The following is a 26,848-nucleotide window of genomic DNA, read 5'->3' as shown; positions in this document are numbered from 1 at the left end:
GAGCTTTACTTTGCAGTTGTAGTATGGGATCGTTTTAAGGTCATTAAAAAGTCTTACTATTTAGATCAATTCATACTCATAGAGTTTAGTAAATAGAAGATGACACATGCTTTCCAGAGTCTGTGATACATTTCGAGGTCATTGAATAGATATTCTCCATTACTCTTTGAGATCGCTGTGTCAACTGTGCTAAATACAAACCAAGCAGATGTCAACTCTATTAGCAAATATATATATATATCTCATTGCTAAGCATTTGCACTGCACAAATCTGTCTTTGAAAATGTTAGCTATGGATAACTGCCTCTGACTGTCTTATCGAGATAAGGAATTGAGCATGTAAAAGCATGACTGAATAAAAGTAGCAAGTTGGACTGTTGGTAAAATCTCAAGTTGAGAAATAAAAAAGGAGCGTCTTTTCAACGTATTCAGTATGTCATATGAACCACCAAGGCATCACTCAAAAACATCAAGAGAGTTGCGAACTTTTTCCAGTTTTTACTGCCAACATTTGTTCAAAAACAAGCTCTATCCTGTTATACACTGTACAATCAGTACCTAGAGACACATTCTCAGACACTTTAAGATTAAGGTGCATGAAAAAATGGTTTTCATGTTGTCTACAATAGTTTGACATTTTCTTGTAAGAGTTTATATTGTGTTTATTTAGTATAATAGTATCGTATAATAGTACAATGGGCAAGCAGCAAACATTAAAAGACAATTTTGAAAAAAACTTTGTTTGAAAAAAAATTTGAAAATGTTTTTCAAACAAACTTACTCTCGGCTTAACAATGTGCAAAATTGCAATGAGTATTCTCATAGTTGTTTCTGAATCCATGCCTACATAAATATACGTATGGGCAAATATCTCTACGGTCTCACAATTTAGTTCAATACAACATGAGTTTGGCTGGAGGCAAAGTTGTATTTCTTTTGGTTTTATTATGGTCGAGGTGTACAGATTTTATGCCTAGTTGCCTTCATAATTACCAAGAGTATATAGTCATGGTCATATAGTAATTCAACACATTAACATCGATCATCAGTATTGGTACGGTTTTGTACCGGTTTGCTTTTTATATGTGAAGGCTCGGCTCTCATTGGTCATCCTTCATTAGGTCTCATTGGTCATCCCATTGTGAGATTCTTAGTTTATGTTGCGGTTTTATGTGCGTAAAATAATTGTCTACACAAACTTTCAGTCGATTTTACTTTATTTATTCAGCTGAAGTTACTTCTTATGAAATGTCGAGCCGTCTTCCTTACTCCGCTAGATTGCTAACCCTTGCACTAGCATCAGGAATCGGTATAGCTAGTATCTATCTAATGTATCGTTATTGGCGAAGAAAAAAGACTGTTGCCGAAGATATTGTAGATGAGGCCACAGAAGGCGTTACAAATGATGGGGATCGAGTAGCGAACCTGAAGCGCAAGTTGAAGAAATTGGTGAGTGGATGCATATTTAATGGGTATTAGCTCAGTGGAAGATTGTTTCTTGTCCAGAAACATGGAGAGTGGCAGAGTCGGGTATTGATGAGCCCCTCTCAGTGGCTGCTTCTCATCAAATGTAAGCAATATTTCTTACTGGATGGAGCTGCTTTAATAATGTTTGGTGTCTGCGTTTGTGATGCTCCGGCTGTAAATGTTGTCAAAGTGTACAAGTGGTAATTGTAAACCAATTGGATTAATTTAAATGTAGAGTTTCTTGTACACGTGTTGATGGTGGGGTGTCATATCATTGGTTTCTCCGTGGTAGATGTCTACCATCATCGGATGTTTTTCCTTCGGCAATCCTAAAATTCCCATTATTGTTTGCAAGATTTTTATGCGTTTTTGATCTAAATTGGTATAAATTTTATAGCTGTACCGGCAGAACGTCCATTGCACAGATATTGATGATGTGGAGGAATTAATAGATGAGCTTATAATAGATGGCCCTTCTAAACTTCAGGTATGTCCCCTGAACCTTACTGATCGATTTATGCACAAGTAACCGATTGAGCAATTATTGACCAATTGAATTAACACATTACCCTAGCTTTGTGTGACATAAACCAGTGTGAGCTGGAAGGTTGATCTTGTGTGATTTACTTTGCCATTGTTCCTGGGCAGTTTGTCAACGCAGCATGTAAATGTAGTCCGATATTCTTGGAGAAACAATCACTCATCATCTTATCTAAATAAGGTATCAGTTAGTATGTAAATTTTTGTTTTATAATCGCATCTGCTGAATAGAATTGATCATGTAGACCAATGATTTCGCTAGTCAAGCTGTTCCAATTATTCAATTTGCAATCACCTGACATAGCACAATATTATCCCATCTGTTTCTTGTTGCAACCTTGACAATTTGTATAGCCTAAATAATGTGATATATCCTCTCTAAGGCCTCATTGCTTTGTCATTTGAATGAAACCAACAAAACTTTTTGCTTTATCGAATCTTCACATGAAGGTCAAGGTCAAGCTATCACCAAGGGCAGTCCTTGTCAGCTGGATGAGTAACTGTACAGTTGTTTTCACTCTTGTTCTTCTTCGTGTTACCTCACGGCTAACAACTCTAACCATGTATTGGTAATGTATTTACAGGTGATAGCCGATTTCGATCGAACCATGACACCTATTAGTTACCGAGGCAAACCTGTGCCTTCAACTCATGGTAAAGATACTGAGCTACCCTTTGGTTAATCGCTTACAAAATATAGACTCAGCTTCTTACGTACATTAGTAGGAGTTGTGTCATTTGCTTGGCAGAAGAATGCTATTCTTTATAACTTCAAAGCTGAGGCTAGGGATAGCTTCAAGCAACTTGCTATTTGTGGCTTTGGTGCTAAGAACTTTTCCTGTACAGAACAAAAATGGTCCGTCAAAGATGAACTTGCGCACAATTTTAGTAGATTTTATCAGAAAGTATCGGTATTTTTCTATCATTTGCAATCGTTTTTTATGTTTGAGGTGATCTGATTGTCAGGATGTTTCTAGACATAAATCGATGAAGCTTGATCACGATTAAAACGCTCAGAAGAAAAATACTTGCGGAATGACGTCACTAGTTGCTATAGTTGATATTGGTTATTGCGTTTTTATTATGACGGTTTCTTAGCAACTATAAACCTCATAATCGCATTTTTGATTATTTTGAGCATTTTAATCTCGATCAAGTTTCATCGGTGTTAATCTTAAAACATCCTGGCAGTCAGATCATCTCAAACATCAAAAACAATCACAAATTATAGAAAAATACTGATACTTTCTGATAAAATCTACTAAAAATATGCGTAAGTTCTTATTTAGGAAATGAGGCTATAAATAGTTTTAGCCAACTCACTGTTTCTGGCCTCACCACTAAGAGTTGTCCAAACAGAATAAAATTCACATTTTATGCAAGCGATAGAATGCATAATAACTGCCCACTCAAAAATTGAATTTCTTTAAAAGTTTATCGCTGATATATTTATAGAAGCTAAAAACTTTGACTTAGTTTTTCGAATATAAATAGCCGATATATTGTAACAAATTGCTTTTTTATGTTAGAATAATAAATTTATACGAGTTTTTAGAAATGGTTTATCCGCAATAAAATTTTGCAGTTGGACATATCTTCTGTATTAGCTGTGGTTTGAAAAACTCACTATATCTTAATTTCATCTCTAGATATTCACTACTGTATTTGCTATTTCACTAGATGTTTCCGATCTCCGACTTAGATTCTAGATTGCTTCATGCAGTTTTGTTTGCGTACGGAAGGTCAATATTAGATTATACATCATGTTATTATAGTTCTACTAAATGTGAAGTAAGTAGTAATAATCTGAAAATTAATGAGAATAGATCCTTATTTTAATTCTTTGTGCAAGACACTGCTTAGAGAATGCTAAATACAGTTTTAAATCATCTGAAAATACTTTTACAGTGGAAAGTGGTAGAAGCACATTGTCTAATTATTATTACCTACCTGTAGTAGCAGACTTATTTCCTTCCAGGTAACTAGTGATGTAACAGAGATTAACAGTTTAATCATATTTAGTTTCAAATGCCCCGGTTCTCTGGTTAGTACCCTGGTTCCTAATTGATTTCACTGTTTTTCGGAAAAGCATTTGCCTGTTTGCATACATCTCTCAAGTCATTGGCCAGCTCACAGGAGCATTGCAAACTCAACTATGCAATGGTAGTTAATACATTGTGTTTATAGGATAACAAATTTGAGTTTCAACAATTTCATTTCATGCGTTCCAACATTTGCATGAGGTCAGGGATAGGTGATTCGATTGAACATAATAATTGACAACAGCTGCGCTTACATTTTTGTTCATTTTTGTAAATCTGATGCTTTTTGCGTGACAACACACTTGAATGTGATTGCGTAGATGTACAAAATTAGGCGATAAGACACTGAATTTTAAAATATCAGCTTGAATGCCTAGCTAAGTTGTCACACAGAATGTCTAAAGTTGCTTGCAATGCACTCATGTATTTAATGAGCTCTAGTCTAGATATAAGGGCATAGGCATGGAGCTAACACAGTATACAGCTAAGACAGTAACTAACATACTTGGGATAGATTCAAATGGTACCCCAGATAAATGTTGTGTCATGTATACAGTAACTAACATACTTGGGATAGATTCAAAGAAAGAATATGCATACTGTACACCTGCAGTGAATGACTTTTAATCAATCATTCATTTCAGGGGTGATCGAATCATGTCCCCACTTGCCCGACTGGTTCAAAGAAGAAGTTGACAAAACAAGAATCTACTACCAAAAGATAGAGTTCAGTCCAGTCATGTCACGGGAGGAGAAGATACCATTCATGGAAGAGTGGTGGCATAAAGCTCAGGAGCGGCTGACTCGCTGCTCACTGTCTAGAGAGGACCTCAAGGAAGGTGTAAGAAGCTCCAATTTGTACCTCAGGTGCCGTATTGTTCTTATACAACCTTACATCTACCTTTACTCTATTTTAGTACTTGCTTTCTAAGTTAAATCTGTTGTACGTTGAAGTGAGTACAGTAGACGCTCCAACAACATAAATAACCAGGTCTGAGAACGTTTACATTATACAGTTTTTAGACAACACAAAGTGTAAAATATTATAGTGAAAGAGTACTGGCACTTGGTTTATATCTGTATTGAAGACGGAACTGCTTGACTTCTATTCAACTGTGTTCTTGCACAAGTTCATATATTAAATAAAACACTCTGGGGTATACCTAATTATAATAATCTGATCTTTATCTCTGACAGCCTCTAGTACAGAACTGTCCTGCTCTAAAATTGGGGTTTCCTGATATATGATAAAGCTGGCAGATGCTGGTCGATATGGTTAATAAGACTGACTCGGTCAATTCTGCAGATTTGACTGATTCGGCAGATATTAGGATTCCAAAATACATGTATGAGTCATAGCACTAACTGAACAAATAGGAATTAATTAACAAATGGGAAGACCAATCAAAACACTAAAAGATATGACTAACTAAAATCCTGGACAGTGCCTATAAAGATTTGCCAAACAAAAACAAATGTTAAATACATAAATATATAAAATAAATAGTCGAGCACTATAATCCATGTAAATAGCCTAATCCATTCCAAGATTAGCCTAATCCATTCCAAGATCTTACCGAACTCATTCTTTGGTCCTTTCACTATGCGATAATCTAACCAGCTAAGCTACGCGAGATGCGATTGAGTCGTTAGTCAGTATTAGTTGCTATCTCGGTTAAAATACGCATAGCACTCTGCGTTACGCAATATCACCAAAGCTTGCTCTCACGGCTCTTATTAGTAAGTTGAGCAATATGTATAGCAGCATACTCAAATCAGTCAGTGGCAATGTGCCAGCCTAATGGCAAGTGGCAGGCAACTACATTACCTACTACTGTTTATAAGCTTATTTAAATGCCCGTGCAATGCTGGGCATTCAGCTAGTATATGTATGTTTACATGCCTTAGATACTCGTATACCTTGTTTTCTCTCAAGTGTGGTGAAAGAGAAAAAGATACTTCTATGGCTATAAATGAGACGCTCGTTATTTAACTCCACTCGGAGAACCTGCACTAACTTGACGCTTTACGTTATGTGGACTTTCTTACATAATACAATGCAAAAACTTTGCACAAATTCTTTACGTTTTTATTTTATGTAAAAGGAGGTTTGCGTTATGTGAGATACTACTGTATTCCTATAAGAGTACTCTGTATTTCATTAAACTTGTTCTCTAGCTCAAAAGCCTAATGATAATTCACGTAATTACACACAACATTGAAATAACTTAATAATATAAAACTATGTAGAAGAATCTAAATTAAACTTAAAACAATTAAATCAGTAATATTTAATAGAAGGTTGTCAAGGTTCTAACTGTTATTTTATCTTTTAAAAAGATGAGAATGCAGATTTAGTAAAAAGTGAGTTGGAGGTAGAGCGGATGATGGAATTACACTGCGTAACTTACACTGTAATGTTTTCTTTTTTCAGCTTAAAAACCAGGATAAGTCCTCAATAAATATTACAGATGATTACGGACAGCATTAAAATATGTGCGCTGTTCAAGCCTTATGTAAAAACTTATACATGTACTAATAAAGTGCAATTCAATAAAAACAGGTTTCCATAATCATTTTACCTTAGAACAAGCCATTTCACAAAACAAATGGTGCATAGGTAGAAGTGGTGGTAGAGATAGACAGCATTTCTTATGTATTTGCTCTAATTAATAACACGTCAAGGTGAAAATGAAGGGCGAAACCTCCATGTTACAAAGTACTTCTAGTGTTTAGCCATACATTTCCTCAAATTTTACATTGCGTGCTCGGAAGTTTGTATGTTCAGGTGGCCATTTTTGTGGGTTTTTCAAAGGTGTTTGCTTGTGATGTCATAATGTTGAGTGTAATGTTACTTTTTGTCATAGTATCATGCGGTGGTTTGTCAAGTGTTAGGCGTGTAGGTGTTAGGTGTGACTAGGGTAACAACCTAGATCACAGGTGTATAATGTTTTGGAGAGCGCTTATCGTGTTATTTGTTTACAGCTGATTTCCCAGTGAAAGATTTAGCAGTTTTTTTCATCAACTGAGTATGCATTGTGTATAGCAGTAGAGTTGTTTATAGCAGTAGCTTTGTGTATAGCAGTAGAGTTGTGTATAGCAGTAGCGTTGTGTATAGCAGTAGAGTTGTGTATAGCAGTAGAGTTGTGTATAGCAGTAGAGTTGTGTATAGCGGAAAAGTTGTGTATAGCAGTAGAGTTGTGTATAGCAGTAGAGTTGTGTATAGCAGTAGAGTTGTGTATAGCGGTAGAGTTGTGTATAGCGGTAGAGTTGTGTATAGCGGAAAAGTTGTGTATAGCAGTAGAGTTGTGTATAGCAGTAGAGTTGTGTATAGCAGTAGAGTTGTGTATAGCAGTAGAGTTGTGTATAGCAGTAGAGTTGTGTATAGCAGTAGAGTTGTGTATAGCAGTAGAGTTGTGTATAGCAGTAGAGTTGTGTATAGCAGTAGAGTTGTGTATAGCAGTAGAGTTGTGTATAGCAGTAGAGTTGTGTATAGCAGTAGAGTTGTGTATAGCAGTAGAGTTGTGTATAGCAGTAGAGTTGTGTCTAGCAGTAGAGTTGTGTATAGCATTAGAGTTGTGTATAGCGGTAGAGTTGTGTATAGCAGTAGAGTTGTGTCTAGCAGTAGAGTTGTGTATAGCATTAGAGTTGTGTATAGCGGTAGAGTTGTGTATAGCGGTAGCGTTGTGTATAGCAGTAGTGTTGTGTATAGCAGTAGTGTTGTGTATAGCGGTAGAGTTGTGTATAGCGGTAGCATTGTGTATAGCAGTAGTGTTGTGTATAGCAGTAGTGTTGTGGACAGCAGTAGTGTTGTGTATAGCAGTAGAGTTGTGGACAGCAGTAGATGCTGGAGTATTAAGTGATTATTTATATTTTGTATGCTGTTGCTCTGAAGTAAAAGTAAAGTAATACAGTTCTTCCAACCATCCAGAAAGCTTTAATTAGGCTAATTTGGCCATAAGTGTGAAAGCCTTTTTGGAAATGAAAAGAAATATCCCATAATTCACTTTTTATTATGTTTTCTTACTTTAGTATCTTTTTCAACTCTTTGAGTCGAATGATGTCACGAACGCACTCACCATTGCTGAAGGCTTTACATTCACATATCTGCGCTATTTGATCAGTCTTTTGTCAGTCAGTCTTAGATTTGCCATTATGTTTTAAGCATATACAGGTTTTCTTTAAATGTATGGATTGGTTTTAGAGAGAAGCTCAGTGCGGTGCTAGATAAACTGCATGTTAATGATATTCCGATGTTAGTCTTTTCTGCTGGAGTTGGAAATGTTATTGAGCAGATGTTTCTTCAGCGTTACTCATTGTACGATAACATCCACATCATCGCTAACTGGATGGATTTCAACCACGAGGTCAGTCACACCATTCTCTAGCCTCTGTAAAGAGGTTGAGGTAAAGTGATTATATGCAGGCTTTAGTTCTTTCATGAGTGTAGTTTTACTATTAATAATTTTGTAGACTGCAGTCTCAGCTTTTTTCAGATTTATAGAGTTGTCTGCTCAATGGTTGTCAATTTCTGATTTGCAATTCACAAATGCTAATAGCTTCATTTTTATATACCTCAATTAGTTGAATTATCTGTGCTTTACTCTAGTTTTCCATTTCTCTCTAAATAGTTTTTAAAGTACAAAATAAAATTATATATATACATGTATATACATTGATATATATTGTATATATATTGTTTATATGTATATACATCATATATATATATATATATATATATATATATATATATATATATATATATATATATATATATATATATATTAGGGAAAAGTTCACCCAAGTGACCTCAACCAACGAGGAGTGCATATCAACACACACTGTCATGGATACACGATCATGTGTTGACTCACGGGCTGAAGAGGACATGCACTTGGACCTTGACCCAAGGGTGAAGGAGCTTGCGGAAAATATCATCAACAAGATGTCAGCTGCTAATGATTATGGAAGCAGGGTACCACTACGAAGAGTTAGCAAGGCCATACCTAAGAAGCTGTTAGAAGACATTAACATGGCACTGGAGTCGATCTCAACTGAATCAATCAATGAGACTAATGCCTTAATCTACAGTACAGCAACCGTCATCTTGGAGGAGATGGATATTAAGCCAATGCCAACAAGGCTTCAAGCCATTCCATCCTGGCAGCTGAGGCTACAAAATAAGATCAAGGACTTGCACAAGAAAGTTAGTAGGCTCAGTGAGAGATCTAACCACAGTTTGGAGCGTCCAAAAAGGGAAGCCACAATAGAAGTTCTAGAATCTGCCAAACAGCGGCTAGTAGCACTCTCGGCACGACTGAAGCGGTACACCAAAGAGCGAGATAACAAGAGAATGAACAAACTGTTCATCAATAATCCATCTAGAGTGTATTCCCAGTTCAAAGGTGAACTGCACAGGCCAATGTCTGAGCCTCCCCGATCTAGCACTTCAAAGTTCTGGAAGGACATCTGGGAGAAAGAGACCACTCATAACACCACTGCAAATTGGCTGAAGAGGCTTAAAGAGAACCATCAACACACTGTGGCTCAGCAAGGACTCACCATCAGCAAAGAAGACATCAAGTGCAGAGTGCAGCGTATGAAGAACTGGGCAGCACCTGGCCATGACATGATTCAAGCCTTCTGGTTAAAGAAATTGACATCACTTCACACTAGAATGGCTAAGCAGATGGAATACCTAATAGAACAAGGTGACCATCCAGAATGGCTGACCAAAGGACGAACTGTGCTTCTGATAAAAGATCCAAAGCAGGGGCCGATTCCCAAAAACTATCGACCAATAACGTGCTTGCCCACCACTTGGAAACTGCTCTCAGGAATAGTTGCAGACAAACTGGAAGAGCACATGAGTCACTATATGACCAGTGCTCAGAAAGGAATTGGGCGCAACACCCGAGGAGCTAAACATCAGTTACTGGTGGATCGGACGGTCTGTCAAGACAGCAGGAGAAGGCAAACCAATCTTGCCATGGCTTGGATTGACTACAGAAAGGCCTATGACTCAATTCCCCATAGTTGGATACTTGAGTGCCTCAGTATGTACAATGTTCACCCTGCTCTTGTGGCATTCATCAAGATGTCAATGACCAAATGGAAGACGGAACTGGAGGCTAATGGCAAAAAGCTGGCGAGTGTACAAATTAAGCGAGGCATCTATCAAGGTGACTCCTTATCACCGCTGCTCTTCTGCATATGCCTAAACCCTCTAAGCAATATGCTGGAGGAGACTCAATATGGGTACCAGTTTAAGAGTGGCACCAAGATAAACCACCTCTTCTACATGGATGACATCAAGCTGTACGCTAACAAAGAAAGGGACATTGATTCGCTAATACACCTCACTCAGGTATACAGCAAGGACATCGGAATGACCTTCGGTATTGAGAAATGTGGAAGGCTAATTCTTAAGAAAGGCCATTCTATGCTCACAGATGGCCTAAGAATGCCAAATGGTACCATCAAAGATATAGAAGAAGGGTACAAGTACTTGGGGATTATGCAAAGCAACATCAACCACGAAGCCGAGGTACGTCACAAAGCCATTACCGAATACAAGAAACGCCTTCGGCAGGTCTTACGGAGCCAGCTCAATGCCAAGAACCAAATCATGGCAATAAATACTTACGCACTGCCAGTAATAAGATATCCAGCAGGCATAATACTGTGGACTGAGGAAGCCATCAAAGAAACAGATATAGCAACTCGTAAACTGCTGACCATGCATGGAGCACTCCACCCAAAATCTGATACTATTAGATTGTATCTTGATAGGAAAGATGGCGGTAGGGGACTCAAAAGTGTACAGCAGACAGTGAAAGAGGAGGAGCGAAGCATCAAAGCATATGCAGCCTCCATGGCCATCTCAGATAATTTGCTAGCTGAATTTCAATCGGCTGCTCTCACAATGGACCTACGCCCTGATGATGAGGAAATTGACTGGCATACGAAACCTCTTCATGGTGCTTACCACCAACAAATATCTAAGATTGGCGATCTTCACCAGACATATATGTGGCTGAACAAAGGAAACCTAACGGCCAATACAGAGTCGCTAATCATGGCAGCCCAGGAGCAAGTGCTCCCAACAAGGCAACTCCAAACGAAAATCTATCACACTAGAGACGATCCTAGATGCAGACTGTGCAAAGATGCACCTGAGACCATCCAACACATCATCAGTGGATGCAGACAGCTAGCAGGGAACGCATACACTGAGCGGCATAATCATGTCGCGGGTATTGTGTATAGAAGTCTATGTGATGAGTATGGCCTTAATAAACCACAACACTGGTGGGAAGCTCCTGATAAGGTCAATGAAAATGACCGCGCTAAGATCCTCTGGGACTTCTACATCCAAACTGACAAGCATGTCCTAGCAAACCAACCAGATAGAGTGGTGGTAGACAAGGAGAACAAGAGGGCTACTATAATAGATATAGCAGTGCCCAATGACTACAATATAGCCAGCAAAGAAAAAGAAAAGGTAGAAAAATATCTCCCTCTTGGAGAAGAAATTGAAAAATGCTGGAAGGTAAGAACAACCGTAATCCCAGTAGTCATTGGGGCACTGGGCGCAATAACACCGGCGCATAAAATGTGGCTTGCCCAAATACCAACAACAATCAACTCAGGTGAGTTGCAGAAGAGTGCGCTATTGGGAACAGCTAAGATCTTGAGACGAGTGCTCAAACTCCCAGGTCTCTGGTAGGAGACCCGAGTTAGAGCAGAATTTACCACCCATACGGGGTATCCGGGGTGAGGAAACAATTTTTTTTTTTTTATATATATATATATATACATATATATATGTGTGTGTATATGTATCTGTACTTATCCATTCTAGACATATAAATAATAAAAAAACTGTCACCAAAGCTAGACGGCCTTAAAAACCAAGAACTTTTAACAACCTGCATGTTGTTCATGCAAAGTAAGGTATATATTGTCACTGAATTACTGAATGTGATCAATTTAATCTATGTACATCACCCATTTTACCTGAAACCTGTTAATCCATACTAATAATAAGGTAACTGTGTTCTCTATGCTGGTAGCCTGGCACAAAAGTTGCACAGAATCAATTGAATGGATGTTTTTTCCCATATTGCCCATGACCTTTGGTTTGACCAATATCCTTATTTTAATTTCAGTTTTATTGAATGGCAGAAACCAGTATCGCTCTTTCATTTTTAGGGTGTCCTTGTGGGTTTCAAAGGGGAGACAATACACACATTCAATAAAAATACCCACGCTGTACACAATGCCTCCTATTTCAAGAGCTTGCGCCATCGACACAACGTCATTCTTCTTGGAGACTCACTGGGTGATCTAGACATTGCGCATGGCTTAAGCAAAACGGACAGACTTCTGACGATAGGTTATCTGAATGAACAGGTAAGCTTTAGACCAGCTCTCCTCTGTAATCTAGTAGTTTCTAGGTTTTCTCGTTACACAATTCAGCATTTTTCAGCTCCAGAATTAGTTACGCTAATCAAACTTTGTATCAGTATATCAATTCTAGCATCCAACATATTTGCTCAGGAACAGCGCTGACTTTTAGTTTTGTGGTTATTAGCTGCTGTTTGCCCAGCATGCATATCTATGGCTAGCAATGTTTCACGTTATCAAGACGTCCGCAGACAACCCATTGCAGGTATAATATCGCTAATGTTCTCACATCATGCAGAGGTATAATGCATCTTGCTGATGGTTAGGTTGAGCTGTGAATACTCTGAATCTTCACTATAATCTTTGCTATAATAAGAGTCTGTCTGTTCAGAGTCACACTAAGAGTATTAGGAACTTGCACCATGATATTCGGTTTAGCAACTGGTCATAGTAGCAGCTGCACCACTCAGCCACCTTGCTACATTGCGGAATAGTTATGTACATACTTACTACACACGGTCATATCTCATGGCTCGCGGGACGACTAGAATTCAAGCATTTTTAGAAAATGCATGAAGGAAAAACTAATATATTGCATTTTTTATACCATTGAAAGTTTTCGTGATCTGTTACTCGGTTTCGTACTGTCTGTTTCGATCTGAGCCAATCATTGGCAATGCCCGCTTCTAGCTTGTGTTTCAACAATTACGGTTTTGCAGGTTGATGCGAGCCTTGAAGAATATAAAAGAAGATTTGATATTGTGCTGGTACATGAGGAAGGGGCGGAGCTACTGCAAGCTTTAATAGAGAACATTGCAGACACAGATCAATAGCCGATCAATGGTCTATCTTTTCTTAGGTGATAGCAGAGCTGAACTATTGTTTATGTTGGTGTTAGGATACATTTGGCACAGCAAGTAGAATAAATATGAACTGAATAAACATCTTGTACTGTGTAACAAGATGTTTATTTAGTTCTTTTAGAGACTAGCTGGAGCTTCGGATAAAACATGTTGCCACCTTATTTTATATAACGGTGTATAGAAATCATGCAGTCTTTAGATAGTGCAATCCTCTTTTCATTGGCAGAAATGTTGTATTTCCTTCACATTAATTATGGTTTTCTTGTCATTTTTTTTATACATTTTTTGTTGATATTTATCATACATTCAATGCTTCTCGCTCTGCTCTTCTGTAACCACTTATGTTGGTATCCGTGTTTAGTCATAGGAAACTACCTAATATCTCAGCATCAGATTAAACATGTGTGTTGGCAAAGCTGAGTTTCCAGTAACGAGTAGCTTCCTCAAATTGCAAAATATTCTTTTAACATGCTGCTTTGCTCAAACGTAGCTTGCGTATTTGAAATCTTTTGCTTCATAAAATTCTTTTAAATTTTCTCCTCTTTTTGGCCACACCTGTTGAGACTAGATAAGCTATAACGCATTAAACCAATATTTCGATATATTTTACTGTTTCTATCATCTGATAGTAGTAAGTATAGAATATTCATAAGAGATGTTAACTATCGAGGTATCTCAGTATTTTATCATTTAGGAGAGAGCTCAGAATAAAATTGCTGATTGGAAACAATTGGTTATGATTCAAACTGAGCTTGTTCATCGGGCGGAAGATTCTAGAAAGAAAGTGTGTCAATAAGTCTTGTAGCATGTAGCATCTTCCGGCGCCATCTGCAACAGGTCACTGCATGTCAGGCATTAGTTTTGCATGTCCCACTGAACCTGTGTAGCTTGAGTTCCTACAGCATGATAAAGTTGTGTGTTAACTCCACTGGCTCAGACTACCACGTCGTGTTTTGTTGTGCTAAAGCTATCTTAATTAGATTTACCATGCTTTCTTATGAATGACAAACTTATCTCAAACAAACTCACCAGTTGCACCAAATACAGTACCTTATGCTGTCGTGAAAGGTTAAACTGATCGACTTTAAATGCAGTGGTACGTGAGACGACACCAGATGTTAATAATGCTTACTCAAAGAGAAGCTAAACGTTTCCCTAAAAGAAACATTTTAAAAATTCTCTCATTGACTACATTGTAGGTTAGATAGGTCTGTGGTGGCCTCTTGCTTTATAATCAACATAAGCTTCCAATAGCATCAGCTCTGGTGAAACACCGCGTTTGGTATATTACTACATGTACATGTATATCATCAGACCTGTTAACATTCTATAAATGTTTAGCCAAGCATTTGTTTCTATATTGAAGGGTCATAATTTATTTATACAAAAAGAACAAAATAAGCCACAATGATATGCTAGAATTATTAAACGGCTTGAGGGAAACTGGATATTGAAACATTTAAAATAACTTCATTATATAAAACCGTGTAAAATAATCTAAAGAAAATTTAAAGCAATTTAATCAATAATAAGTAATAATTGGTTTTAGAGGTATTAATTGTTGTTCTATCTAATAAAAACAGAAAAGAAAATGTCTATTCAGTAAGGAGCAATCTGGAGGTAGAGCAGGGGATGGACCTACACTATGTAACTTAGGCTATAATTTCTATAGGCTGTAAATACTTTAGGTGATAGTATATAAGGCGATATTTTAAAAGGAGTCAAAGTGGGATTTTTAAAGAGAAATGTAAAGAGACTTAAAGCTACCATGAAGCCCTGATATGAAAATGCATGTATCTATTTTGGATCTTGAAAAGTGGTAGTAAGCAATATCACACAAATTTAAAATATTTATAGTACGTGCATATTTTTTATCATTTCATCATCCCTTGAATTTTGATGACTGACTAGCAAACAAATTTTGAATAAAATTTTATTTTTTGTCAACTTTTATTAGCAAATAAAGGTTTTATTGCATACATCAATCCAGAAAGTAATAAAAATAGATTGGCTCATGTAGTAGCAAATATGACAGGGTGCGTTTGATATATATGTGTAGGCCATATATTATGTAACGTTATTTTTGGTTTACATGAAAAGCGAGAACAAGAAATATTAGGGCAGTTGCTCCAAAATAAGCCATCAATAGAGATCAATAATAATGTTTATCGGTGCTTTAGTTTTTAGAAGGCCACTTTAGCTCTAACAATAAGTCTATCTTTCAGCTGCAGATAGCTAAAATGACAGCAGCGTGTCAGTTTATAGGCAGTGACAATAACTAGCAGACTATTATTGGCAAAACATGTGAGAAGTGAAAGCATGTACAATATTAACACCAAAACTTCATGTCAATAGTCCAAAAAGATGGCAGTAGGTTAAAACTAAATCAGATAGAATGATTTCATTTTATCTAGGTAGCAACATTCTGGCGGATGAAAATGAACAATTGAACAAAAGATAAATCAAGTTTGGAAATTAATGCGGTGATCTTGATACGGAGAAAAAGAAATCAGAGACAACTATTAGAGTACCCGACAAATTGAAATGAATTTTCAAAATCTCTGCTAAAACAATATGGCGTACATGCATTATTTGCATGTAAATAAAGCTTAGTCTTCAACAAGTCTTAGCTTTAAAGAGAACAGATTTGTGTTTCCTTTTACTGACTTACAGCTATGCGTACTTATATGATTTTAATAGAGCACCTCTAGCAATTCTCACACTGGAGTTTAATAACGGTATGCCATTAGTCTAAAAATAGTACATCTTTAAAAAGTAAAAAACTTGAATGGCTCTGTCCAGCCTAGTTTTGTGGTTATGTACCATTACCTCTATACCTTTCTGACAACTGCTAATTAAAGGTTCCCTCTGATTAATAGTATAGCAAGCCTACAGTTATGTGATTAATGCTGTATTATCGCTATTATTTTAAAAACTCAAATATACCATGATTAAGGATGCATCTTCAACCTACGCAATTATATTCTCCTTGTAAATTACTGGGGAGACGAATCCATAAATTTGTGATAAAACGTGATTTTGACCGACGGAGCTGGTCATAAAATCAAATACATGTAGCTATTTAGCCACCATATCAGTTACACAGAATGCTTTTAAATTTTACTTTTTCAACTTATCACAATAATGAGACTTCAAAACTGTCGCTATTCGACAGAATAATTCTACATTATACAAATCTTAAAGAACAAATCTGCAATCAAGAACAAAATTGCTTTACGTAAACACCACTAATTACCAGTTAGAATCCCACACAAGACAAAAATTGATAATTGTGGTCATTTCAGTCGTAAAGCGTACAACGACTCGCAGGGCTAATGTTGCCATGTAGTCTTGACAGCTCAGTTTAGCGTATTTGAATGGGATTTGAGATGTTGGCAGTGCTGGCATGTAATAAGCGCATCACGATTAATAGTCTAGTAAAAGATATACAAACAGTAACTTGTCTACAGAGAAGCATTACATTTCAGCAAGAGCCCTTGAGCCAATGACAGTTGTGAGACTAGCTCACCCAACAAGCCATCACATGTAAATTTGTTTTGTGAATATTTGAAGTAGAAATTCAAATAAACTGCTAATTAAAGCTCTAGAAAGCGTGTTCTCTCTGTTCATTCAGTCACTAGTAAGGAATTGCATTCGAGCCGTTTGTCACTTTAAGGCTACAAGCTACAACGAGCTCCAGTTACCAATCCTAGAAATGTATACATAATTGATTGTCAGGGCAGTTGTCGGGTTTCTTGTACTTCTTTTATTTCTACTAGAATTTAACTGTTGTAGCTATTGATTAAAAATATAAATGCGATTGAATGAAATATGTGTAGAATAAATAGTTATTATAAGAATCAATATGCACAGTAAATCTGTCTATATCGATGACATAAAATATATGAAAGGAGTTTAAGTATTCCTATAAGATAATAACATTGTAATACAAAATATCTATAGTGGACATAGATATGCGAATATTTCGATATATACAGCTCCTAGAGAAAATGCTTTGGTCAGTAGTATCCTATTGCTTTCTAAAATGTAGATATTCATAGAAAAGTGAGCTATTGCATTCCTAGACACGGTTTTTTAACCCTCTGAGATACATGATGAGACTGATTGTCATACGGAGGACTGTGTCAAATAAATAGACTTGTAATCTTATTTTAATCGACGGATTGCTAGTCGATTCCGATTGTCATACTTGCGATTATGTACAAGTTGATTATTACATGCATAGGGAGTTTCCTTCTCCTTCTCTTACTGTTTATCATTTAGTCATTCAAAATACAAGAATAAATAGCACACAAAAAGCTATATCCAACTTGCATAAAAAGGTTTCACGCAAAGGACGAAATGAATCGAGATTCTGGCACATTGATAGAGAGTGTGCCTGATGAGCTCGGGACTGGGCAACTACTGGAGTCTAGCCTCGGCAGGTACCGGTTGGTAGTGCATACCAATGGGTGTGGTCGGAGGGATGGAGTAGAAGCAACCGGGTGGAGCGAGACCAAAGGCTGCAGTTGCAGCTGGATTCTGTGAGAACTCTAAACCGGCTAGACCCGGATAAGCGTACTGGGCAAAATCAGCCATGGGAGGGTATTGAGCAGTAGCGGTTGGGCTAATCTGGGCTGGTTGTAGCAAAGGCATCTGTGAAACTGGAATACTACCTCCGGCTGACATCATACCTGGCAGGAAGAACTGGGGTAACCTGGGTAAACAACAAATCCAGTTGTTAACAAAATGACAAGCAAAATTAGATATGGACACAGAGTTTGGACAAGAAGTTCACATCAGCAAAATCTGAAGCAAAAGAACGATGTTAAGAGAGTAAATCATTCCGTACTAGCTAGTATTTCACACAGTTCACCAACAAACAAGAATGTGTAACTAAGGGAAGCATGCAAATAAAATGAACACTTAGTGGAGAGCCGAGAAGGCCAGTTTGTATAAACGTTTGTTAGCACGAGTCGACTAAAGACACTACTAGTCACACCAGCCATATTTGATCGTTATTGTTCAAACAAATAATCTATCCGTCTACCAATATCTTTTGTCTTTCCTTGAAAAGATTTTCTACTTTTGGTCAAACGCATGTACAATGGATAATTGTACACTATGTTTGTTAGAAATTGCCAAATAATCGATGGTTGTCTTATATTCCACGAGATGGACGCACATTATTTACGGAGTTTGCCTACCCATCCTGTAGTTGACTATAGCTTCGTGCATCATGCGGTTACACCTATGACCAAAGTGGCATTGTGTCTTATCGCTATCCGTCACTCGGACAAACAAATCACTTGGTGGGAGCGGTAAATCTGCCTTTACTGTTTACATTATGTTCAAATAAAACGGTGAGACTATAAAAGGTGCCCTCAAAGAAGAAAGTATCAAAGTACCTAGTTCAGTTTAGTTAACTGTTCGTTGAAGCTGAAAACAGAAATAATCTGGCAAATCGAAAGCAACCCACTCCACACGTCAAACTAACATAACACCCAGTTCTAGTAATGTAAATACACCTGTTTGCATTCGGTGGACACAGGGCTAATGCTCACACAACTGCGTACCATGTGACCGCCTGTTTCCTGTGCGTTAGGTGTGGTGGATCACGTTAAGATACTTCTGACAAATACAGACAAGACACCAAATTACCAACAATTCATTTTATGAAAACTAATCTTGGTTCATTTATTATTTGTTACTGTTCTTCATCTACTTCTATAGCTTACATCTTACCAACAACTGAGACTGCAGCGGCTGCCTTGGTTGATACAAAGAAAAACTCGTTGACAGACTTTAAAATATTGGGAAAGAGAGAAAGCAATAAAACTTAGAAGATATGAAGATATTTACGTACCCGATTTGAGGAGCGATCAAACCAGGTTTCATATAGGCTGCAGCGGCTTGGTTGACAGGAGCTGCAAGTAGAAAAGACGCTTGTGAGCTGCACTGGCCATTTCACGATGACTCTATTCATTAGCCGTGTTACCACAAAGCGTTTAAACTTGCGAGGCAGTTATCATAAACACATCACCATAGCTTTTACTCTGCGGTCACTATTTGTGGCTCGCAATGAAGTGTGTGCTGGGCATAAAGAGGCAATAGCTAGTCATTATAAAAGGACTAATGGGATTTATTCGTGACAAGACAGTAGCACGTGTGTATTTATCATCGAGTATACTAGAAGCTCTTTCTTTCTTTCATTCCATTCAGTATTGTAAGAAGCTCGCAAAGCGGCAAAAGCAAGGGAATTGAGTGGCTCACCCGCAGCCGTAGTCGCACGTGGCTTGGCTCCGATATAAGCGAGGTTTACATTTGCTTTTCTGCCATCAATAACTGGATTCGGGTCCTGTATTGCAGATTTAGCACTTTCAGCATCAACCATGGTTACCTGTAAACAGTGGCATTAACAATACAGAATCTAAAAGCGCAGTTATTCAATTGCTTGGCTTTAGTCTTTGCGCTACTCAATGACGTTTACAACCGATGATACTGACCACTATTTGCTATCACAATTACCATACAAAGGGACCGTCTGATCGAAGCATTTAAATTAAATCAGTGTCAATCACACCTACCGCACTGACCATGCTCAGCACAGCCTAGTGCACTAACCAGTATTTGTCTGTGAGATTACGTTCCCTCATCGTCAACAGCACTTCGAATATAAATGATTTGAACACATAATGTGACTGAATTCTTGGTTAGAATGTCTGGCAGATGAAGGACTAGTCACCAGCCCCGAATAAAACAACAAAATCTGTGCGTGATCAGCAATCATCCCTCATTGTCCTCTAGATGAAAAATTGTGGTGACAAACTTGCGATATGTTGACAAAACAGTTAGAAAACTTCTGATATGCTTCAGAAAGCATTGGAAATATTACAGAGTTTGACTATACAAATCATGTTGTGTCGGACTTCTCCAACACAATACAAATTCTTGAACCTGCACAACATGTTTTACACATATAGTTGCTACTTACGAAACCGTAACCTTTGCTTTTGTTTGTAACTCTGTCGGTGATAACGACTGCTTCTTCGATCTCTCCATATTGGTCGAAATGAGCTTTGAGCGTTTCATCGGAAGTGTGATAAGGCAAGCCTCCGACGAAGAGCTTTGTGTACGTTGTGTCGCGGTTAGAAACTCCTGGTCCAGCCATATCTGCTAAGGTCTCGTTACAATAAATTAAACACACTAATAAATTATAAAAAGACACACAAAGCACTCAAACACGCAAAAATTTATACGGAATCGCTTGCGAGTTTGCACTAAAAATGAGATAGCACCGGCCTGCTGTACTTATATATACTAGTTTGAGGCTAATTCCAACAGTATTCTACCTAACAGCTACTAGTCTATTTCAGCCAACCACTTGCTCAAGAAAGGCTCAATTATTTGCCATGCTTTGTGTTGCAGCTTAAGCTCCGCCCACTTCAATTATGGAAAGGGCGTCTACAGTGACCTTACTAATGCCAATGGTGGCAATGCACAGAATCAAAGATCATTTCTCCACTCCTTCAAATTTTTGGTATATGCCTCTCAACTGAACTGATGAATAGGAGGGCGAGAGAAGAGAGAATCTGGTTTCACAACAATTACATTTGTACTAGCAACCATGACAATGACATACTAGATCCTTTGCATAAATTAATAAAACCAACTATCAAAATCATAAAAATCTTCATTGCTTGACAATGAATTGAAAGTCACAAAATGGCTCGTTTATCCAGTTTTCAACATGGAATGCTGCAGCATTCTGTTACCTGTTACAACCAAAGGCCCTATATAGTTCAAATATGTCCTCAATATTTGCGGCGGGAATTAGACAGCATATATGAGAATCAACTCTACTATAATGATCTATATACATATCTCGCAGGTGACTTCCTTCCGACAGCACATCACTGTTTAATTACCTCACGTAGCTGACGTACTCCCTTAACTGCCAAATTACCAAAGGCTTTTCATTAGGGATGAGCTAATTATCTCACTAGAATATGGAGTCTGACATTATAGCAGGATTTCTAACAAAGACATCAACTAGACAGACCCGGTGAGTCGGCAGCATTACAACGCTGTCCAATTGCTGCACTTAATTCGCTGCCATCGAAGGCCAGTATTTGACAAGCCGAAGAGCCTGAAAGTCATTGTAGTTTAGGCAGCCGTTGTTTGCAAAGTTATTAATTAAACACCGATATGAGCCATAGCACTGATAATCACTGACACGCTACATGAACCGATCCTGTCCGCCGTTGTAAAACCCTTTAACATATAGCTCTGTTAGTGGTCATTGTCAGCTCGCTGATTAGCCTGTGGTCAACCTTATCTAACCCCACTTGAGAAAGGAAACCAATGCTGATCACTAACAAGTTACTATGAACAGCTATTTCGCTTACTTAAATCCGTATCATTAAACTTGGATTTAAACTACCTTATAGATGGCAGCTTCTAACATTACGCAACAGTTAAAAGCTTAGTGTTCATTAGCCAGCAGGCAAATTATATAGACGTGATTGGATAAACTGGTATACCGTTCCATGATTGATAATAACAGAGTTTGCTTAGTCTAATATTTCTTGTTAGCTTCTGCTTAGTTGACTTTATTTCAAGCAAACAAAAAGAATAGCGACTTATTCAGCGAGAGAGAGAAAGTGTTTGAAGACCTGACATCTATTACTCGAGCTCAGTGAACAGCGCAGGCTAACTAACGTAACGCATGGTACCAGGACCCAAGTTTAGGTGTAATAACTATCCACAACTGTCCTTAGTTGATGTCAAGTTGTCAACAACAGATTTGCTTTTGTCTTTAAGCCATTTCATCTAGCGCTGGCAATTGTTTGTTGCCAGAGTCTTAAGTGTGTAAGGATAAGAACGGACCATTCGTCCCATCTGTAGTCGTACCGAGGGAATCGCTAGAGCAGAATCGAGTGCAGTAATGAGCAACAGGGCTCATTCAGCTTGTTATAACCGAATTGACATACAGTCGTGTTGGGCTCAAAGTAGTACAAATGAAAAAAAAACAAGTTGTGTCTGTTTAATCTATAAGAGATATTACAAGTTTCATAAAAAGTGGTGAGGTCAGCAATAATCACGTTTCTTTGTATTACTGTCTATCATTTAGTCATTCAAAATACAAGAAGAAATTGCACACAACAATTATATCCAACTGGCATAAACAAGTTTCTTTCAAAGGACATACGCGTAATGTTACTTTGAGTGAACTACAAACATTCAAATGACACTACAACTCCCAAAGGATCTCTTCATAAGCAAAACTACCTGCTGACTATTTGTTAGTTTAGAATCCACAACTGAACTCCATTTAATAAAATGTGAGTAATCGTCAACGGTGGAAAGTGCTAACAATGCATGATCAAACCCTAAAGCAGTGGTGAGACGATTACCAGCTGCCAGTGACAATCCTCAAGATGAGCGAGTTATGCAAGCCTACGATTTGCATATATTCAGAGAAATGATTATCTTTTGCATTTGAACGTTGAATTAGCACTTTGCTTTAATAATATTCTGTGTTTGCCAATTAAATTGCCTGCTTGCACAGCGTACTTGAGCCACTATGGTTTATTGTGACGCGGAGACAAAGCCCCGCGTTTTCTCACTGGACATGTACAGCTTTGATTTGTTATTGCATTACCTTCAATGTTGATTCACTAAATCAGGTTTTGTCTAATCTTTTTAAAATCACAAAATGAGAACAAAATAATACAAATACTTGCATGCAGGGCAATTAAATTTTTGTTAAAGGCTCAAAGGCTCTGTTTACAATTCGCACATTCCATGACAGATAGCCGCAGTCATCCATTTCCAATACCGCTTGCCCGCATTAACAGAAACAATATTTTGCCCCAATGATCACTTAGAATGCAAAACATGGAAGCGACGCTGCCATTGCCGTAATTAGCATTCCTTCAAATTCCCTTCAAACACAGATTACATAACAGTCATGCTGGTGTTTCAACATAGCCAAGCGCATTAACCACTATTACTAACGGTTCTTATGGATGAGCGCCTCATTAAAATTTCTCTTTCTAAACAAACCAAGATGGAATAAAAAAATTTTAAAGAGTTTTGTGCTTCTTATTTCATAGAGAGTGACATTTATTTCATGCAGTAATTGGAGAAAGAAAGCGACGCGTCCAGCATAACAACGCAATATTGAAGCTAAATTGATAACCTGGTTTAAACATACATTTCTGAGAGATAATATTTTTGTTACACAGAAAGGACTTGCCGATTTTTACGTCACAAAGAGCTCCTACTTATGTAGATTGCCTACCCAAACACTTTGCCTTCACAAAGTATTGTTTGTTTACAAGGAGGCTGTGATAAACCCCGTTGCTAGATATTACCATTTATTGATAACAAGAGAAATTTTAAATTTTGGCTCTCTCAGAGTCATCAACATACAGTACATCTAGTAGCATTCGAGTGGTTTCTCTACATGAAGACTACAACTGCAATCATTTTACAATTTCATACCATGTTTGGCATTGGCTCAATCTTAATCTTTATTCATATCTGAGGCGCGATGTCAATGGTACTTGCTGTCATAAATAAAGCTAAAAGATTTTAAAATGCTAGAGGCAATGCAAAAGCGGACATGAGTAGATAACATCTTATTGGATTAACTTATTACAACATGAACAATAGAAGTATGGAGGTTAGCTCTGGAGAGGTAAATTATGGCCAAATGAGAGAAGGCCCTGCCAGCGGACAGGCCGAAATGTGAATCAATAGACAACAAAGCAAAGCTCAGCATTGCACATCGATCTGAGAGCTTCACAAAAACTAGTTGGAGTCACACGAACTGAGCGGCGTGTGTAATCAATTAAACATACCCAGTTCAGTCCATCTACTTCAAAGGCACACAAATACAAACAGGAGATTTGTCCTAGCACACTCGTGTTTTCTCCGCGCATGTCTATGGTTTGCAAGGAAATAACATCGCCGCTTACGATTCATGGGATTCATGGATGTATAGTGGAAGCCCGGCGTATATGAAAGCCAAATATTTGCCCATTTTAAGAACTACCATAAAGCCAGTTGTCTGAACGCCTCATTACAAATAATAACAATAATGGTGCGTGTAATAACAAGTTAAGCAGATTAATGCAGGTGTTGGCATAACAAGCGAACAGTCTTTTGTATTATGATAATAGAGAATACAAAACATGCTGCAATTTAAATGATACGCTTTGTTTCATTGAAGTGAATACTTTTCCTCAGGCGTTTTTATGAGAAGCCATGATTACAAGGAAAAAATAATATTGTTTCACTAATATTTCAGATCATCTATGTTCTTCTCTGGCTAAAGCTAGCTACAGCGTGAGATTTTATCTATCTGTATCTTTCTGGTAGATTAAAGTACAACTATAAAATGAACTGGTCAGTAAAGTGGCTTCAGTGGGCATAGAATGAAGGAAATTTGTTGTCGCTTGTCAGCCGATTAGTTGACTCTGACATTGCAACAACATTACTAACTATCTGTGTTCAGCAATGTTACTAGCTATTTGTGTGCAGCAATGTTACTAGCTATCTGTGTGCAGCAATGTTACTAACTATCTGTGTTCAGCAATGTTACTAGCTATTTGTGTGCAGCAATGTTACTAGCTATCTGTGTGCAGCAATGTATCTAGATATCTGTGTGCAGCAATGTTACTAACTATCTGTGTTCAGCAATGTTACTAACTATCTGTGTTCAGCAATGTTACTATCTATTTGTGTGCAGCAATGTTACTAGCTATTTGTGTGCAGCAGTGTTACTAGCTATATGTGTGCAGCAATGTTACTAGCTATCTGTGTGCAGCAATGTTACTAGCTATCTGTGTGCAGCAATGTTACTAGCTCTCTGTGTGCAGCAATGTTGCTAGCTATCTGCATGCAGCAATATTACTAGCTATCTGTGTGCAGCAATGTTACTAGCTATCTGTGTGCAGCAATGTTACTAGCTATCTGTGTGCAGCAATATTACTAGCTATCTGTGTGCAGCAACATTACCAGCTATCCATAAAACTAAAAGTCATCGCCTCACTAGAATTTCTCAGATCTCACCTCAGTCGTTAATGGTAAGTCATTTCTCAGAGCCACCAGAAAGGTTGGTCCATCCAACATAGGCCAGCTAAATAGTATGTAGACAAACTGTCTTTCTTAGAATAAACAGTAAGTACTATTTTTTGTGTTATTACTGAAATATCTTATAAAACTACCTTTTTATTGATTACCTAACAGAATGAAGGTTTGATGTGCCTACAATGTTAGTATCATACTCCTAATATCTGAATTTGATGAAGCAAAGACTTACATTGTTACCCTAATTGAGGCTAAGCATGAGACAGCAGTGGATTCATTTTGTTAACCTACTCGGCCACATAAGTTACAGTCTTTCGATTGAAACTGTTGGATAGTTCGTAGGAACATCATTTCTTCACCCCCTATTATTTTCTTATTACTACAAAGAGGCTCACTGTGCAATGGAAACAGAGGTTATTATTAGTTGACTATTTTTTTGATAAAAAAATGCCAATGTTTGCTCAACCTGCAGTGCTTTTACTAGGGCATGAATTATGTTGGTGCTGTCGGGGACTATGTTGGTGCTGTCCAGGACTATGCTGGTGCTGTCAGAGACTATGCTGGTGCTGTCAGAGACTATGGTGGTGTTTGAGGGACTATGGTGGTGTTTGAGGGATTATGCTGGTGCTGTCAGGAACTATGGTGGTGTTTGAGGGATTATGTTGGTTCTTTCAGGGAATATGTTGGTTCTTTCAGGGACTATGTTAATAGTTTCAGGGACTATGTTAATGCTGTTAGGGACAATGTTAATGCTGTCAGAGACTATGCTGGTGCAGTCAGGGACTATGTTGGTGCTGTCAGGGAATACGTTAGTATTACCAGGGACTATCTTGGTGTTGTCAGAATTAGCTAGAGTCAGTTTCTTGCTATTAGAGGATTGATGAGGACACCACCAGCTATTAGAAATCAACTCCCAATTGTTGCTTACATCCTGAACTGTCTGTCCAACATTTGTCGTAGCTATCATTAATGTTTTAGCCCCAAGGTCACACGAAGCCTAACCATGTATTATATAGCATCGCAAGAGTACGGTTTATGCTATTGCGTAGGCATTATATTTGAAAAGGATTAAATGTTCAAAGCAAAAACAAACAGTTCTGTCCGTTATAATCAGCGTCAGTAGAATAGCGGTCAAGCTGTGATGTGTAAATACGAATTATACAGCGCTGCTGTAACTCTTTTGATACAAAATACTCTATGCTCACATCGACTAGGTTATTCTCAACCATGAGGTGGGATTTAGATTACGTTTTGACAGAATAAAGCAAAGCGTCTTTAGTAAACATTTGATTAACGTCAATCCTTTTGATTCCTATAGTAACTGGAAAAAAGATTTCTTTATTCTTAACGGCAGTCAACTAAAAATCTAGTTAAATTTGTGTAAACATCCCCTTTGTTCAATTTGTGGATTTTAAATATTGAGTGCAG

General features: G+C 37.7%; 2 protein-coding genes across 2 annotated transcripts; one reads left to right on the top strand and one right to left on the bottom strand.

Annotated features, from left to right (window-relative positions):
• Positions 1–1,233: 1,233 nt before the first annotated feature.
• On the top strand, positions 1,234–14,036 carry LOC137400044 (cytosolic 5'-nucleotidase 3-like). The gene is made up of 7 exons (XM_068086356.1): positions 1,234–1,449; positions 1,865–1,954; positions 2,592–2,661; positions 4,694–4,916; positions 8,254–8,416; positions 12,264–12,464; positions 13,178–14,036. Exons 1-7 carry the CDS (start codon positions 1,249–1,251, stop codon positions 13,289–13,291), a joined length of 1,062 nt encoding a protein of 353 aa, XP_067942457.1. The 5' UTR covers positions 1,234–1,248; the 3' UTR covers positions 13,292–14,036.
• A 3,034-nt stretch (positions 14,037–17,070) lies between these two features.
• LOC137398995 (RNA-binding protein 38-like) lies at positions 17,071–20,699 on the bottom strand. Its single transcript, XM_068085162.1, has 4 exons — positions 20,316–20,699; positions 19,595–19,721; positions 19,188–19,248; positions 17,071–18,038 (listed from the first exon to the last, which is right to left on the bottom strand). The coding sequence occupies exons 1-4, from the start codon at positions 20,490–20,492 to the stop codon at positions 17,744–17,746; spliced, it is 660 nt and encodes a 219-aa protein (XP_067941263.1). The 5' UTR covers positions 20,493–20,699; the 3' UTR covers positions 17,071–17,743.
• Positions 20,700–26,848: the final 6,149 nt, after the last annotated feature.

This window comes from Watersipora subatra, chromosome 1 (genome assembly GCF_963576615.1).
Source record: "Watersipora subatra chromosome 1, tzWatSuba1.1, whole genome shotgun sequence".
Classification (NCBI taxonomy): domain Eukaryota; kingdom Metazoa; phylum Bryozoa; class Gymnolaemata; order Cheilostomatida; family Watersiporidae; genus Watersipora; species Watersipora subatra.
This window is presented reverse-complemented; position numbering and strand designations above follow the sequence as displayed.